General features: G+C 45.2%; 1 protein-coding gene across 4 annotated transcripts in view; it reads right to left on the bottom strand.

Moving 5' to 3' along the window:
* Nucleotides 1-17,581, bottom strand: part of CALN1 (calneuron 1) — a 137,051-nt gene that overhangs the window by 87,756 nt on the left and 31,714 nt on the right. The window contains exon 3 of one of the 4 annotated variants that reach the window (XM_082201309.1): nt 13,088-13,296. In XM_082201309.1, coding sequence (XP_082057435.1) covers nt 13,088-13,221 — 134 coding nt within the window. In that variant the 5' untranslated portion in view covers nt 13,222-13,296. Of the gene's footprint in view, nt 1-4,706; nt 4,726-6,051; nt 6,153-6,196; nt 6,743-13,087; nt 13,297-17,581 lie in introns of those variants that run through there. The other 3 variants (XM_082201311.1, XM_082201312.1, XM_082201310.1) reach the window with 3 other exon arrangements.

Here is a 17,581-nt window from a genome sequence, read left to right as displayed (position 1 = left end):
AAAATAGTTGCATAAGGAACCCTACAGGGCAAGCAAATTGCAGCAGACAACACAATAAATGGGTCAGGGAGCTCTGAGTTCAAGCCCCACCTCTGTTGTGGACTTACTATAAGGCTCAGGAACATAGGAAGCTGTCTTAGAATTAGTGAAACCAATGCTCTGTCTAGCTCAGTAATGCCAACATTAAAGTAAAGGTAAAGGGACCCCTGACCATTAGGTCCAGTCATGACCGACTCTGGGGTTGCGCGTTCATCTCGCTCTATAGGCCGAGGGAGCCGGCGTTTGTCCACAGACAGCTTACGGGTCATGTGGCCAGCATGACTAAGCTGCTTCTGGCGAACCAGAGCAGCACACGGAAACGCCGTTTACCTTCCCGCCGGAGCGGCCCCTATTTATCTACTTGCACTTTGACGTGCTTTTAAACTGCTAGGTTGGCAGGAGCTGGGACCAAGCAACGGGAGCTCACCCCATCGTGGGGATTCGAACCGCCGACCTTCTGATCAGCAAGTCCTAGGCTCTGTGGTTTAACCCACAGCGCCACCCGTGTCCCTATAATGCCAATATTAACTGGCAGTATATCTCCAGGATTTCAGGCAGGATTCTCTCCCGGCCCTAATTGCGGGTTTTTGGGATTGAAGCTAAGACCTTCTGCATGTAAAGCAGAACTATAACCCTTTGGGAACACCAGTCTTTTCTGGTCTGAGATCTGTACAGTGGAACAATTGCATTGCCTCAAAAGATTGTCTTCTCTGCAATCATCACATAGATCAGAGATAGGAAACCTATGGTCCTCTGGGTACTGTTGACCTACAATACCACCATCCCCAAGAATCAGTCATGCTGTCTGTGGTTGAAGGAGTCCAACAACATATAGTGGACTACAGGTTCCTGCCCCTGACATAAATGACAGGTGTTGGCCTAGAACAAGGTTTCTGAAACTTTGATCTTTGGCTGTTTTGGGACTACAGCTCCCATCATCCCTAACCACTGATTCTGCTAGCTAGGGATCATGGGAGTTGTGGTCCAAAAAAGCAACCAGAGATCCAAAGTTGGGAAACCTTGGCCTAGAAGAAGAATAAAACCCCAAAGACAACTCAAGAGTCACAACAAAGTCAACAGACTTTTATCCAGAAATGGGAAAAGGCTTGACGATGAAGAATGTTGGAGAACTTGAAAGCTTGTGATTTTTTTTGGTTGGTCCTAACAAAGATGTTGGGACATGGGTGGCGCTGTGGGTTAAACCACAGAGCCCAGGACTTGCCAATCAGAAGGTCGGCAGTTTGAATCCCCGCGACGGGGTGAGCTCCCGTTGCTCGGTCCCTGCTCCTGCCAATCTATCAGTTCAAAAGCACGTCAAAGTGCAAGTAGATAAATAGGTACTGCTCCGGTGGGAAGGTAAACAGCTTTTCCGTGCGCTGCTCTGGTTCGCCAGAAGTGACTTAGTCATGCTGGCTACATGACCCAGAAGCTGTACGCTGGCTCCCTCAGCCAATAAAGCGAGATGAGCACCGCAACCCCAGAGTCGGTCACGACTGGACCTAATGGTCAGGGGTCCCTTTAACTTTACCTTTAACAAAGATGTCGCCCTACTGTGGGTTTTGGAAACATCTAGATGGTAAAACATTTTGAAAATTCCAAAGTGCTGTGGGAAGACACAGTGACAGTACGTTGATATGTGGCTGGGTACATGACTGGAGCTGGTTCCTGGAAGAACTGGGAGGTGTTAATAGCATCTGTTCATTGGAACACTGTGATGCAAAGAAGGCTGTTCCAGAGAAGAGCAATGTTCTCAAGACAAACATACAGCCTAGCAAACATATATTCTTTAGGAAAACTATTAAACCATGAAATAGCTAAGGATTTGCATTGTTAATTCAGCAAAGACTACAATGATCCCTAGTATCCATTACCTAAGGTAGAGAAGCAAAAGCAAAATGGGAGCACAAAGCAGAGGCTGGAGATGGTGCAATAATAATTAGGACTTGACATTCATACTTGACATTCAGGTAGTTTCTCAGAATGCTTGAAGCATACACATTATCTTGCTGCAATCCTTAAAACAACCCAGCAGGTTAGGTCAGCATCACTGTCTCCTCAAGGTAGCAAAGGCTTATCTGTGGCCTCCAAGTGAAGTTTATGGAGGTAGAGTAATTTGACCTGAATTTCCCTATTCAGAGTTCACCCACCCAGCATCACACCAGCTCCCCAAGTTTAAGTGGGCCATCACAAATACCCAAGATGCAAAAATGTGAATTGATTCTGGATTCAGTAACAGAGCATGCAGTTTTGGTGTAGTAGGGTAAAATCTTATGGGATTACACTGGTCAACTCTGGGAATGGACAGAAAAGAAAAACTTCAGAGTGTTCCTCTCAACTAAGGGTCTCTAACTAGAATTCTATCATCTATCTATCATCTGTCTGTCTGTCTGTCTGTCTATCTATCTGTCTCCCACACTTCATCCCAAAGGGGCTCAAGGCAGTAGACCCGTCAACAATAAAAAAGCATTTTTAAACGCATTCTAAAACCACTTAAAAAGCATTCTCTCAACGAGTGATTTCAGGGTTGCTAGGAACAATACATTTTACCCATCAAATTCCTCTCAAAAGTCAACAATGAGGGACACACACACACATACACACACACACCACCACCACCAAAGAGGACACTGAACAAATGGGGAACCACCACCAGAAAGGCCCTGTCACAGGCCAGCACCAAGCGGGTAGCCCCCAGAGGTGGCACTATCAACAAGGACTCACCTGTCAATCATAGGGTCTCAGGTAGCTGATATTGGGGGAGGTGGTCTTGCAAGTACTTGGGTGCCTATTGATGTTAAGTGCATTGCTGCCACTCACATTAGGGTGTTATGTGTATTTAATATCTAGTAAGTAAATAAGTGTGTGTGTGTGTGTGTGTGTCAGAGAGAGAGAGAGAGAGAGAGAGAGAGAGAGAGAGAGAGTACTCTTCTTTCTGACAGCAATCTCCATGAAAAGCATACACACACTGCAGTGAATTATTAGGATTGCAAATAGAAGCCAGTAGAAGCTTTTTCTTTTTCTATAGAAGTGGACCATTTTTGCGGAGTACATATACAAAGAAATGGTTAAGACTGCCCCTCCTCATACTCTGCCATCTCAATAAAATAAAAATCACCCCCTGAACTTACTACTAAGTAAATTAACAGCCCAGACATAATTGACAGTGGCAAATTTGTAACTTGTGTATTTTTTTAGGCATTTATTTTGAAGCAACACCTTTTGAAACAACCTTTAGGGCTGCAATTCTATACACCAGGTATCTTCAACCTTTTCGGACCCAGGATCAACTTTTAACCCAAACAGGTATTTGCAGACCGGACCCATTGCTTAACCTTTCACCATATTTTTGGATGGTGGTTGTGTTCCTATGGCGACCAACCTTGGATCAAGCTTCAGCCCACTAGTGGCTCCCAACCAACCTGTTGAAGACCAGTGATGTTCAGGCTCACCTGAATTAATCCCCATTCAGCTCAGTGGGATTAACTCCCAAGTAAATGCATCTGTTGAGACGGAAAAGTGTGACTGTCCAATCAAACTTATATTCAGCATTTCAGGATAACAAGGTTGCAAAGATAACACTTTGAGTGCCTATGCCAAAAAAAGGTGCTAGATTGAGACAAAAGCATTATTAAAACTTCTCTAACTTGTCCATTTCTCTAATTTAAGGGGCAACTTTGAATATTTTACTTCTAGCTCCCAAGCGGAGAAGCTATTTGCGTTGCCTCCTCACCCCTTTGCATATGTACCGTAGCTGCTAAACTTCCAATAAAATGAATAGGTACTGTATTTGGTATTCCTGCATCTTGGGCAGAAATGTCATTTGTGCAAACAGCTGCAGGCACATCCGTGTGCAAAACATGAACTCTCTGAATAGAGAGCATGCTCTGCATGCAGAACGCCTTCACTGTCTATGGGTACAAGGATCTACAGTCCCAGGATTTGACTTGAGAGCGCAAGAAGAGTCTTGCTGGATCAGGCCAAAGACCCATCCTGTTCTCACAGTGGCCAACCAGGTGCCTTTGGGAAGCCCACAAGTAGGACATGAGCACAACAATGTTCTCCCCATCCTGTGGCTTCCAGCAACTCATATTCAGACACATTGCTGTCTCTGACAGGTAGGAAGCCTGGGACCTTTGAGACAGCCCTGTGGTTTGCCTGCCTGGCAAAACAGCTTGCTTCCTGAACTGTATTTCCGCTGTGTACAGAGACCAGCCATGAATTAAACCTATTTGCCATAAGGAAGAGAAATGAAACCAAGAAGCAAACCTGCAACAGGTCTTGAACCATTGCTCAGAGATAGAGCACATGTTTTTCCCCCACGCAGAAGGAAGATGCTCTACCATTGAGCTACGACCCTTCCCTAATCTAGAAGAATTAGTAGACTGACTTGCCTGTATAAATGCACCTGACCTTCCAATGCTCATTTTAAATTGAGTCTGCCCTATCCAAGAGCCTTGGATTACCTAATAACAAAGTCTCTGTGTAATGTTTTCTTGGGTCTTTGCATTATGCACAAATTAAGGCCCGTCCAGCTTTAAACACATACATAAATTGACATGCAGCCTGACATCCTGTTGATTACTTAATATTCCACCTTTCCTGCCTATTATCACGCTACACACTTTACCTCCCCCCTCCCCCCCCAGTTTTCTCCTGAATGGACCTACCTGATGCTTAGCAACTTCATAGTTATTTTTGGAACCCAACCATCTTTCCCAGGGTGCTCAGCCCTAGTCAAGCGAGGTTTCCATTATGAGAGAAGCCTCAGCTCTCCTGCAGTCCTGCAGAATCTGTGCATCTTGGACATGGAGGGAAATTTGAGAGGGATGGAAGGGGCGGTAGTGAGTGAGAGAAAGGACAACACTGAGATGTTGTTGTTGTTTTCCTTATGGTCCACCCGATGATCTCCGCAGCTGGTTGCCCAGGGAAAACATGTTGGTGTGTGAGGAACATAAGAACCTGCTTTCTACTGAGTTGGGTCCATCTAGCTTGTTGTGGGTCCATCTGTTTAGTCTGACTGGCAGTGGCTCTCCTGTCCCAGCCCTAGCTGGAACCGCCTGGGGATGAGCACGGACCTTTCTGCAAGCAAAACAGGTGATCTACCACAGTCAAGGCCCTAAGCAATTATGTTTTTATTAACTAAACATAGAAGAGAGAGACAGAGGACTACAAAGGCAGGAGTACACGAAGGTAGAGGAGACCACTTTCCCCATACAACCACTCTCACCTTTCCTAAATAAGAAATGAACCCTTCCTGTGACTACTGTCCCTCATTCCTCTGCTAGCATCTTATACCCAGGACACAGTTTTAAGAACAATGATCTCTTTCCAAGGTAGAAATCTGAGGGGTACATTTTTTATCTGACACCTAAGCCTATCCCTGAAGAGCAAAACCTCCCAACGCTAGAAGATGAATGCCAGTTCTGGAAGAGAGCCTTCTCTTAAACCCAAAGCTCAAGCCACACTAAAGAGAAGGGGGCTCTCTCCCTACTCAGAGGAGACCCATTGAACTCAACAGGCATGGCAAACTTAGGTCCATTCATTTCAAGATGGTCTACTCCGAGTAGGACCAACATGGGAAGCAACCCGGGGGCACTGAAAAGGAACCACATTCCAGATTTTTTATTATTATGATAATCTTGTGGCCCCTTCAGAAGAACCAACAGCTTGCTGTGGCTTCCTTGCTCATGCTGATTTTATGTAAGCATCTTCCACACCACACACGGTCACCAAAACCCACAGAACGGCTCTCGCTCTGCTTCCGAGGACGCCGCTCACACCCAGCCCTGGAGGGGAAGAATGTCAGCGGCCACCGACACAGCAGACCCAAGCCGGATCAACTCCATCGCTCCTCCGCCACCCTCTCCAGCGCCTTTTGCTCGCTAACAGGTCTCTCCTCTTCAGGATCTCTCCCCCCCTCGCCTGTCCTTCAGAAGCAGCAGCAGCAGCAGCAGCAGCTGCTGCTGCTGCCTAGAGCCGTCGCGAGCCCCCGAAGCCAACCTGCTCGCCCACCTCCACCGCGGTCCTCGCGTGCCCGAGCGAAAAGCATCGCCGTGCGCTGCGCTCTCTTGGGCACGTTTGGAGAAGGAGCCTTGCGCGCACAGGCGGCGGCGGTGCGCCGAGGAGGAAAAGCAGGGCGGGGGCGGTTGAGTCTTACCTTCCAGGCAGGCGGCTCTGCTGCTCCTACAGGTCTGGATCCCGCCGCCTCCTCAGTCCTCCCTTCCGTCGTGCTTTCCCCTCTTTATCCGCGTCTCTCCTTGCCTTCTTTTCTCCGCCGCCCCAGATCTCTCACCCGAGGGAGAGAAAGAAAGAGAACCCGCGCCGGCCCCCCAGGGGGTCTCCAGCAACCTCCGCATAAAACCTCCCTTTTCCGAGGGACAGCAGCGGGGGAGGGAGGGAGGGAGGGGGACGCACAACTCGCTCCAGCTCAGGTGCGCCCAGCTGGTCCCCACAGGTGCCCGGCCGGTCCCCAACGCGTTGCGCTCCGGGACAAATCTACCCAGCAGGTGGCCATGGCAGACGCCGGCCCCACCCGCTTCCGTGGGGATGGGGGGGGGAGCGGCGACGCACCTTTGCCCAACGGCAGCTCAGCCACCCAGCACAAGCTCCTTTTCGTGGAAGCCTGGAAAGGGGGAAAGAAATCCTGTTCTAAACAGCCCACCCACCCCCGGCGTGCGCGCTTTCCAGCTCCTCCTGCCTCGTCTCGCCCACGCTAAAACTCCAGCACAGAAGAGGAGGAAAAAAAGCAGACGGCTGGTCCTCGTGGTGCCTGGACGCCGGGGTCTCACAGTAACCCCTTCCTTACCAGGCATCAATCACCAACCTTGTCTGTAGATTCCCCCCCCCCCTAACCTCTGCGGAAATGAGAAAAAGGAGGGGAGGGTCGTAGCTCAGTGGTAGGGCATTTGCTTTGCATGCAGAAGGTGCCAGATCCGACCCCTCCCCTCCCCGCATCTCCAGGTAAGACTGAGAATGTCCTCTGTGCTTTGTATGTTATGATTCAAAGACCTAACAATATGATACCCAGAGGCGTGCAGAAGGTCTCATGTTTGACCCCTGGTGTCTCCAGGTGGGGTTGGGAGAGACTCTCTTCCTGAAACCCTGTACAGCCAGTCAGTGTAGGTGATACTGTGCTAGGTAGACAGATGGTCTGACTTTCTCCAAGGCAGCTGCCCGTATTCCAAAGGATTTGAAAACACACACGTACACCAACAAAGAGATTAGTAGTTGCAATCTGATTTCTATTAGTCACTGGGTGCTTCCAGACCATTGCTATGTTGCGGTGTGGTTCAATCACCTCTTGGGAAACCCAAGTCATGCAAGGAAAGCTGGTTGCTCTTCCACCTTCCAAAAACCAGTCCGACTTTTTGCAATACGGAAAGTGATGGGGGAAAGTGTGTGATGCTACTTGCTTGATGCATCTAACCTCCCCACAAACAAATCAGGATCATTCTCAATAAAGAAGTCATCCAGAGGCATCCTGTATTCCAAGATCCAACATCTTCCCCGTTGAACCATGGTATTACTATTTTTGTTCTTATTTGTACCGCTCCTTCTGGAGAATATTCCAGCCAAGCTCATGTCTATTCTTGAAACCAATGCAGAACAAACAAATAAACAAATGGCATACAGTGCAAGCCTATGAATGTCTATAACGACTTCATTGACTTCACAGACTGTTGTAATCAAGACTGGAGATACAACTGCAACTGTCCAGGCTCATTGGACAGAATCTCACAACTAAAATACTTTGCATCGCATGCTTAGAAACATAGAAAGCCGACTTACACCAAGGCAGACCATTGGTTCATGTAACTCAGCATTGTCCACACTGATTGGCTGTGGCTTTCCAAGGTTTCAGGCAAGGAACCTTTCCTAACCACTGAGTGCAGATGTAGACCCCTTACTCATGAGCTATCTCTTTGATCTCTCAGCATTGGAGAACATGGGCACCAAAACGTCTGTACCTCATTGCTCTTTGGTCTAGGTCCAGACTTTTTGGTGCCCATGTTCTCCAATGCTGAGAGATGTCTCCACCTCATCCTTTGACAGCTCCACAGGTTCTCCAGCAGGTCTACCACCAGAGGGGCACTGTCTGTCAGAGACCCTACCTGCTCCTGAGGATCTTTGATCTGTGGGGTGTCTGGTTCATCCTTAGAGGATTCCCTGTCTGACACCAGGTTAGCGCCAGGTGTGAGAGAGGGGTAGTAGAAACCCATTTGATGTTCAGAAGAATGGCACCCTCTGGGTCACTCTCACTTCATTGAACAATGCAGCTAGTAGTTAAATAATAATTTACAAAATATAACAGCTACCACTGCCATTACTCGTCACAGTAAGCTTCCCATCCCTAGACTGCAAATGATTGTTCCACCCAGCCAGGAATAGTCCTGAAAATGCTGCTCCGCTACAGCTTGTGATTAGGCCCAGACCCACTTAGTTTCATCAAGCTTGCTGCATAATTTGCTTTCAGACAACACTTTTGGCTCAATAACTTATTCCTGTAATGTGACTAGGAACTAAAGTGATTTAGAAATGGCATGCTGTCCAACATTTCTCAGATGAAAATAGGGGCATTCTATTCTACAGCAGGAAGCTCCTCTTGCATCTGATCTCTGCACACACATAGATGTCATATACACATCTACATCTGTCACCTTGAGCCAATTAAAGCTTCTCCATGAAAACTACCTGATGGGATTGTTGTAAAGCAAAAATGTGTGAGGGAAGGGATCATGTACAACATCTTCAGCAGATAAAGGGAATGAAATAAAATTGTAGCTATAAGTTGCCTTGCGTCCCTCTCAGGGAAAAAGGTGGTATATAATACTAATACTAAAATATTAGTACGAATACTAATACAGTGGTACCTCTGGTTAAGAACTTAAATGGTTATGGAGGTCCGTTCTTAACCTGAAACTGTTCTTAACCTGAGGTACCACTTTAGTTAATGGGGCCTCCTGCTGCCGCCACGCTGCCGTTGCAATATGTCTGTTCTCATCCTGAAGCAAAGTTCTTAACCTGAGGTACTATTTCTGGGTTAGTGGAATCTATAACCTGAAGCGCCTGTAACCTGAAGCATCTGTAACCCAAGGTACTATGGTACTAATACTAATGGAAACTGTGAGAATGTTCAGGAACATGCCAGAAAGTAAATCCTATTGAACTCAGTGGGACTTAGTTCTGAGTAAAAATACTTCAGACTGCAGTGTAAGTCTGCACAATCTTTACTCAATAACCTGGGAGTAAGCTCCATTGAATACAGTGGGGCTTACTTCCAAATAAGGTCCCGTTTACAATAAAGGAATCAACACTGCAAGCGTTTCCTAAGAAATGGCTGGCTGCCGAAGCATTTCAATTAAAGAATTTAAGGTGGATTGGTGACCTTTTCCTTCAAAGTTATTGGAAGGGCTTTGTATGCCACCATCACCATTTCCTTCATTTGGTGCAGGAATTTCATTTTCAGTATAAACAGGACTCCGCTTTTGCACCTACACACACACACACACACACACACACACACACACACCTACCTTATAATTGTTCTCCAAGATGTGGAGGGGATGAAAAAGGAAAAATGGGACATTCCTGGATCAAAACAGAAACTGGGATGGCTTCTATATTTCTGGGACTATCCCTGAGAAATCAGAACACTTGGAGGGTCTGAAATGGTTCTGTACATGGCAGAGCTGCTCCCTTGCTGGATGGAGGGCAGGATCAGTTCTGGGCAAGACCAGCAGAGAAAAGAAGCTGAGAAGATCTGTCTAGTTTCAGTTTTGTATACAGCTGGGTAGCAGCAACTGTTACCCAACTGTTACACTGCTAAGTAAAATTTGTTCCTTCTAATCCAGTCAAATATTAGAATTTTACCACCAGGAGATTGCTAAATTTGGTAGTGTAAGGACCACACACATAATGATTAAAGTATTTTTTTTAAAAAAAAAAAATCCCCAGGATCTGGCCTGAGTAAATGGGGAGTGATCACCCGGCTGAAATCAAAACAAGGTGATTAATGCATGTAAATTGGGAGTGTGATAAATAGAACTTTATTCTCCCCTCCTTCTGTTTTTCTGTGTCTAATGCTAGATTAGACACAGGAAAACAGCTACATTCCAGGACACCAGTTGGGCACATGTCAAGCTGGTTTCTCTTTGAAAATACACACAGAACATAATGTCTTTCTGGCAGCCTACTGGAAACCGAATCATTGTTTGAGATGTGGGATCAACCAGCATATCTTTTTGAAACAGTTTGATTTTGATAAGCATGGGAGAGGTCTGCATCGGCTGCAAGATTTGGTCTACACCCTGATTCAAAGCTCCAGAAACCAGTCCATCTTGATTTGTGGCATTTCATAGACTGCCCAGTTTGGCTTGGGGTCCATTTGAGCCTGCTTTGTCTCTCTCCCAGCTCTTCACAATTACGATGCTTTCCCCTGCATAACATTTCCCCCGTTTTGATGGAATATTAAATTTGCAGTCACACTGGCCTCTCAAGGAACAAACCCTGGCAAATTACTGGCAGATAGACCGAGGGTCTTTTGTGCTGGGCACCATTAAAGTTGATTCTTGAATGGGAAGAACAATTAATACTACACAGAAAGCAAATCCTATCATCACCATCATTTTTCCCTGTTATTTCTCACATAGAATCTAAAACAGCCTAAAACATCTGCAAACGTAACATCAAAATAGGATAAAATCACTGCCACCGATTTTGAGCTTGACCTGCTGCTCACAATGAAGCTCTGCTTCTGCATTCTCCCCTCCCTGTCCTTAAGCTTGGAGACATATGTTCTGCTTTTCCAAAGCTGCTTTGTCCCCAAAGCTCTAGGATTGGTTGATTCTTGGTAAATCATCCCCTCTGATTACAAGCCAGACCTGTCAGTCACAATGGAGTCCTTCCTATACCCTCTCCTCCATTTGGCTCACGGTTTGCTCTTTTCCCCCATCAACCCACTCTGGAGCCATGACATTATGGTAAGCTTAAAGGCATCACTTTCTCTTTCAACCAATGCTTGTTTGCAGCATTGCTTTTTTTGAAACCTGGATCACCGAGGAACCACAAAGCACTTCAGAAATCAATTTATGTTGCCTTCTACAGATGCCACTTTACCTCTCATGAATGCGTGGTTCTTCTGAATGCCCTCCGTGCCCTCCAACTCAAGAGTCATCCTAATATGTTGCACACTCCATCTTTTACACCATCATGTAGAAAGCAGTACAGTAAAACAGTCACCTCTGTGCACCAATATATATCCTCTGTATATCAGTATGTTGACACCAGTTTCCAGCCCCTCTCATTCTAAATACTACTGAAAAAACAAGCTTGTTCCGTCTTCCATGCATGACAGCCTTTTAGATATTAGATGATGGCTATCATCTCTCAGTCTCTTATCCAAGCTAAACGTACTGTATATTTATCACTCAAGATTCTGACACTGAAGAAGTCTTGACAAGTGATAACAGAAGATGGGGACTTCTTGGTGGCAGCACCTTAGCTGTGAAACTCCCCCTAAGGATAGTTTGGACTTCATTGATGGCTTTTATGGGCAATCAAAACATTTTTAAAAATTATAATTTTTTTAATGGTATGTTTGACTCGGTGGTCTGTTTTAATTTTGTTGAGTTTCATAGTAGTTTTAATATTCTCCTTTTTTATTTTCACAACACTGTAACAGTTGTGAACTACACTGGAGCCTCTTATGGGTTAGGAAGGAAACAGAAAGATCTGAAAACCAAGATGCTAACAAATTAAGAAATTTAAAAGTTATGCAAAACTGGGAATTCCAAATGGAACACATTTGCTTTGGTAACAAGACCAGCTCATTTGAATCTCCAGAATGAGGGGTGAAATCCTGAAGAACATTTCACAAGCTTATTTCAACCAAAGCTGGGCAGCTGTGATATTAGATAGGACATAAACAAATGAGAAAGCAAACCACACCAAATCATTGGTTTAAGGCATTGCTTTCTTCCAAAGAATATATTGCCAAGTTCTGGTTTTCAACAAATGGATTGGAAGCTGACCTATAATAGGTACAATAAGGCATGCCATCAGTTGTCTTAGCTTCAGATGCCATATGGAAATCACAATGGATCCTTCTAAGGAAAGATGCCTCATAGATTGCATATTTGGTTTCAAGGCTGGACTTGTTTTGAGTGAGCATCACATGATCATTCTGAGCTGCTGAATGGCTTATCTTATATCTGTTGGGGTTTTCTCTTTGTGTGGATTTTGTTTTAGTGAATTATTTCATTCATTCATTCATTCATTCATTCATAATAGTGTGGTGCTTTTTTTCCTGCCAAGGTCTTGTGCAGTGCATCAGTAATTAGTCATTGCTCCTTTGTACTCACCTAAATGCTCTCTCCCACTTAGTTCTATGGAAAAGAATGTACAGGGAACCTTCTGGTTGCAGATGAGAATGCTGCCATTGAGAGTTTTGTTGCCTGTTCTCTGAGGTCTTACAGAGAGTCTCTGTTAGTGGCCTCCTATTTCTCAGACGCATGAGTCGTAACAGATAGAAGCTGTGCATTCATTGTTCTGGGCCTAAGCCTGTGGAACTCCCTCCCAACCGAAATAAGACAGAAACCCTCCTTGCTGAGCAGCAGGTGTATGACTAAGATACTCTCATTACATCAAGCATTTTAAGGTAGTGTTTGGTTCTATTATAATTTTTTTTGTTTGCTTTATTGTCTCATTTTCTGCAGATTGTTTTTATGTGCACCAATTAGAAATGAACATAATTAAGCAGTTTACAAATGCCTTAAATAAATAATAATGATGGTGCCTTTTTCAGCGGGGGTCAAGGAAGTCAGAACTATGGACAGCTCACTTTGGTCCTGCTGGCTGGAACAAGCAGGCAGGCAGGCGATAGCTGGCTGGTCACACACTGAGTTTGTGGGAGACAGTATCCCATTTGCCCCAATGGAGTAGCCTCCACTGCCTTTTTTGCTTTGTCTCCCTGTAGAGTGATTTGCTTTGGGGTGGGTGGGTGGGTTATCATTAGAATCTCAAGAAAGAGAAAACAAATCATGAAACTAACCAGTTGGAAAATTCCAGCTCTCTGTTTCTCTGCAAACAATCTTCCAGTACCCTTTCATTGGAAGTGGGAGAGTCTTCCCTTTGGTCCTCCTCTGGTATGGGCTGACCCTCTCCATGTTGTGCTGTCAGCCTCATTGGGCAGAAGAAAGGTGGCTGTTCCCGGGAGAAGCTCAAGTGTTTCAGGACAACATCAAAGGCAGCAATGCGACTCTGAAAGAAATGTGACGGGAAGTTAACTGCACAGCTTGCACCAGTTTATAGTTTATTTAAAATAAACTATCCCCCCCCCTATTATTCATGCTGCCCTCCTTCTCTACCCCCTCCTTTACAAAACAACAACAATTAATTCCTTTGCAATAGCAGGACGAGAGCGAACCATTGCAACTGTGCAGCAGATGTTTGGAGAGTCATAAAAGCTCGATGCTACCAGAGTATATTTGTTTGTAAATGGCCCGCATTTATGGATATGGCCTCAGCTATTTACAAGTCATGAGGAATTATTGCTGGAATGGCATTTTATTTGCTTGCTTTGTAAATGTCACATTTGGAGAGGTCGTGCCAGCTTCATTACAACAGAAGTTGGTGCTGAAATTTGGAACCGGGGGAGCCTTGGGAATGCTGCATTTCCCAGGATTCCCAGAAAGCGGGGGGGGGGGGCGGCACAGTAGTACCTCAGCTTTAAAGAGGAAGCCTTATTGCTGCTGCTCCTCCTCTATACTTTTGGTACATACCTTTCTTTATTCACTTTGTTTTGTATATTCCGTTTTATTATACAATGTGCATGTGGGTAGATCAATTCTGTTATCGTTCATTGGTTGTATGCTTTGTATTGTATTTTCAGCTGATGAAGACTATCATGAAACAGTAGTATTATTCCTGTGATGGCCTGGGATTCGGACTCAGAGGCTGAACCTGAGGAATCCCAGCCTGCACAGGAGTCCCCGCCTTCAGAACCAGCTGAGCTGGGCCTGGGGCTTGAGCCTGAAGGGTCCTCACCTGTGATGAATCCTCAGGAGCAGGCACCAGCTGAATCCACTCTGGCTCCAGAGGTGATTGAGGACCCATTGCCTGCAGTTGCGCCTCTCCCAGCCCTGTCAGGGGAAGGTGAGGCTGCCTCTGGGTCCGGTAACCCTCCAGCCTCTCCTGAGCTGCAGAGGCTCAGGGCAGAGAGGCGGAGGGAACTAAGTTCCCGCAAGAGGAGTGCACGCCTCCAGGCCAGGAGAAGCGACTCACCTGTGGACCGGGGCTGATCTATGCCTCGGGGCAAATAAAAGCCAGTCAACCCCAGTCCCAGGTTGTAGGAGCAACATTGTTGGTAGCCTGTTCCTGCCTGCACCCTGTCCTGCTCTTCTGCCAGAGTTCCTGACCCCACCCGACTCTTTGCCTTGGACCCAGCTTCAGCTTTGACGGACAGCCTCCATACCGCAGCCTTGACCTCGGACTGGACTCGGACCTCACCGCACGGTTAACCCTCAGGACCAGCACAATTCCGGAAACACTGTCCTTAAGACTTTTGGGACGTCTTCCATTGAAACTTTTGAAAAACTACTGAGAAAACTTTTTAGACGTTTGAGACGTCTTCTGTTGAAACCTTTGAATAACCATTGTGAGGCTGACCTCTGGTGCCTATCTTGAACGTTCTCTGCCACTAGTCTGTTACATTGTATATATGAACTCTAATAGATTTATTTCTACCTTTTGAATGATATCATTAATCTTTTATATATGCTTTCACAGTTATCAGCCTACGTGGTGTGTCTATATTTCTGTGACTGCTCCATGCTTAACAGAAGACTCTGTTGAATCCCAAATGCCTCTGTGAAAGATTATAGGCAATGAACAAATGTAACGACTCTTCATCACTGTGTGTTCCCTCCAGCAACTATTATCCTTTGGTAGGGACAAGAGGATTCACATATTTAAATGTGAATTTACCTAATTCACACTTTCTGAAAGAATACGCAAGCTGAAATACAGACATCCTTCAAAATTCATGCTGCTCCAAATTTTGCAATGAGATTCTCCAGCCAAGTATTATGAAAGTGCATTTTAAAATTACCTGTATTCATGAAGACAACGTACAAAAATACATTTTTTTTGGGGGGGGACTGCTTTGCAAAAATATGTATATTTAAATTGCTTATAAAAATGTGCAGATTAGGAGATATTTGCACTAACATGCTAATGAACATCCATGAGGTCTATGCATTGGCACATTGCCTCTGAACCTGGAGAGAACAATACTTGATTTATTTATTTGTTAATTTTATATCTCGCCTTTCCTCCCAAAGGAACCGAGGGCAGCAAACAACAAGTGATGGAAACAATAAAAAACCATTAAAAACAATTCCAATATAGAGGCAAGCTGTGAAGGATCTTGTCTTAAAAGATTTCTTAGAAGAAGAAGGTCTTCAATAGATGATGAAAAGAAAACAGAGATGGCACCTGCCTAATACCCAAGTGGAGGGAATTCCAACTATCCACAACACTAAAGGTCTGATTTCTACATTGTACTAAAAAAGAACGAAAGAAACTCCTGATAAGATTGTGTCTGCAAGAGGCCCTCATATGCAGGACACAGTGATTGACTGGGTATATGACAGGTGAGATTATTTTTCAGGCATCCTGGTCCAAATTTGTATAGACCTATCAATAAAAATGGTTGGATGAACATTCCTTCATGGCATTGGGGCCCTTGGGTGCTCAACAAGAGAGCTAAGATAAAATATTTCCCTGACTGCACCACCTCCAAGTTGTATCCCACGAAGAGGATGATGATGATGATGATGATTCCTTTCCCATTTAAAGGCTAACCAACCTAACTCACATTTTCTGAAACAACGCAGAAACCAAACCACAACCTTTCTTCAAAATTTGTGCTTCTCTGAATTTTGCAAGACAGTTCATCAGCGGCGTAATACATATAAAAAGACATAGACTGCTGGAAAGTGTGTATATCATACAAATGACAAAAATGCATTATATTAAGGAAAATTGGTTTGCAAAAGTGGTGGGTATTGGGGAAAATTGCATGGAAGTGTGTATATATTGAGAGAAAATCACACTCAGGTGCTGATGAATTTTCATGAGGACCTCTTTTTTAAAAAACAAAAAACAAAAACACAACAACTACATGTGGAAATGTGGAGAACTGTATGACTGGGAAAATGATAAATTTCTATGCAGAGTTTCCCAAAAGTCAAAAGCAAGGATTCCTGCAAAAACGGTGATGGAAGAGTATTTCACCCCATGGGACCAGCGACACTAAATGTCTGACTTCTAGTTGTGGCCAGTTACTGTACCATGGGACAAAACTAATGGCGCTACTCTGGATAATCTCAGTGATCAAGTTGGGATATGAGGGCTGAAGTGGTCCTTGAGGGATCTTGGTTCAGGTTGCTCAGGGCTTTATACGTTAACACAAGAATCTTGAACCTGCCCTGGTAGGATATAGGCAGCCAGGGCAGATGTTTTAGCAGAGGTGTCATGTGTCGCTATCGACAGTCTAGCTGCTGCATTCTGCACCAGTTGGAGCTTCAAGACCAGGCTCAAGGGCTTCCCCACATAGAGCACATTACAGTAGTCCAGCCGTGACGGGATTGTAACGCCTGTCACTTGGCAGCAGTCACTACACCAAGGAGGGGAGAGGAAGGACACAGGCCCAGTCCATTGGTGCTGCAAGCTGACTAGCATCTTTTGTTTACCCTCTCCTTGAACTTTTCCATCCCAGCTGGTCGTTAGAACACCTTGCAACTCAGAACATGAAGCTGAGTTTGCGTATTTCCTCCTCCCTCCTCAAACCACTTCCTTTTTGTGTCGTGCATGTTTCTTCAGGGGGGAAACAATGCTGTCCAGGGTTGTAAAGACTGGGGAGAGAATAATTGGGTGCACTCTTCCCACCATGGATCATGCTTCCAGGTGCCATAAGAAAGCTGCAGACATAGCACAGGATAGTACGCACCCCGGAAATGATCTCTTTCAGCTTCTGCCTTCTGGAAGAAGGTACAGGGTTATAAAGACTAGGACTAGCCGCCCGAGAAAAAATTTCTACCCAAATGTGATTTTTGTTTTAAATGCAGCGTAAGGTAGTCTCCATGGGAGTATATTGTATTAAAAAATGGGGTACCAGAGTTTTTAGGGGGCTAACCAGGTTGGGATAGCTGGGATAGCAGGCTTGTTGGGTTTTGAATGTTTTATGTAGATTTTTCAATTTTGTTGTTCTGTACGGGACAATGACAATAAAGATTAACGCATCGTATTATTGTATTGTAAACATGAACTGCTTTTTGTGCTCTGGGAAGAGGGACTGAAGAGTGTGACAAACACACTCCTGTAGCCCAGTGACCTTGATCACACATGCACAGTTCACAAGTGTCTTACTGAGGTGTGTGCATACAACTAGTGTTTGCTGTCAGTGTGAGGTTTTCCACTTGTTCAGTGGGACACTCTCCCTTCTCCTCCCACCCACTACATGTGCCCTCCCCAAATCTTGGGG

This window comes from Podarcis vaucheri (genome assembly GCF_965113315.1).
Source record: "Podarcis vaucheri genome assembly, chromosome: 15".
Classification (NCBI taxonomy): Eukaryota; Metazoa; Chordata; class Lepidosauria; order Squamata; family Lacertidae; genus Podarcis; species Podarcis vaucheri.
This window is presented reverse-complemented; position numbering and strand designations above follow the sequence as displayed.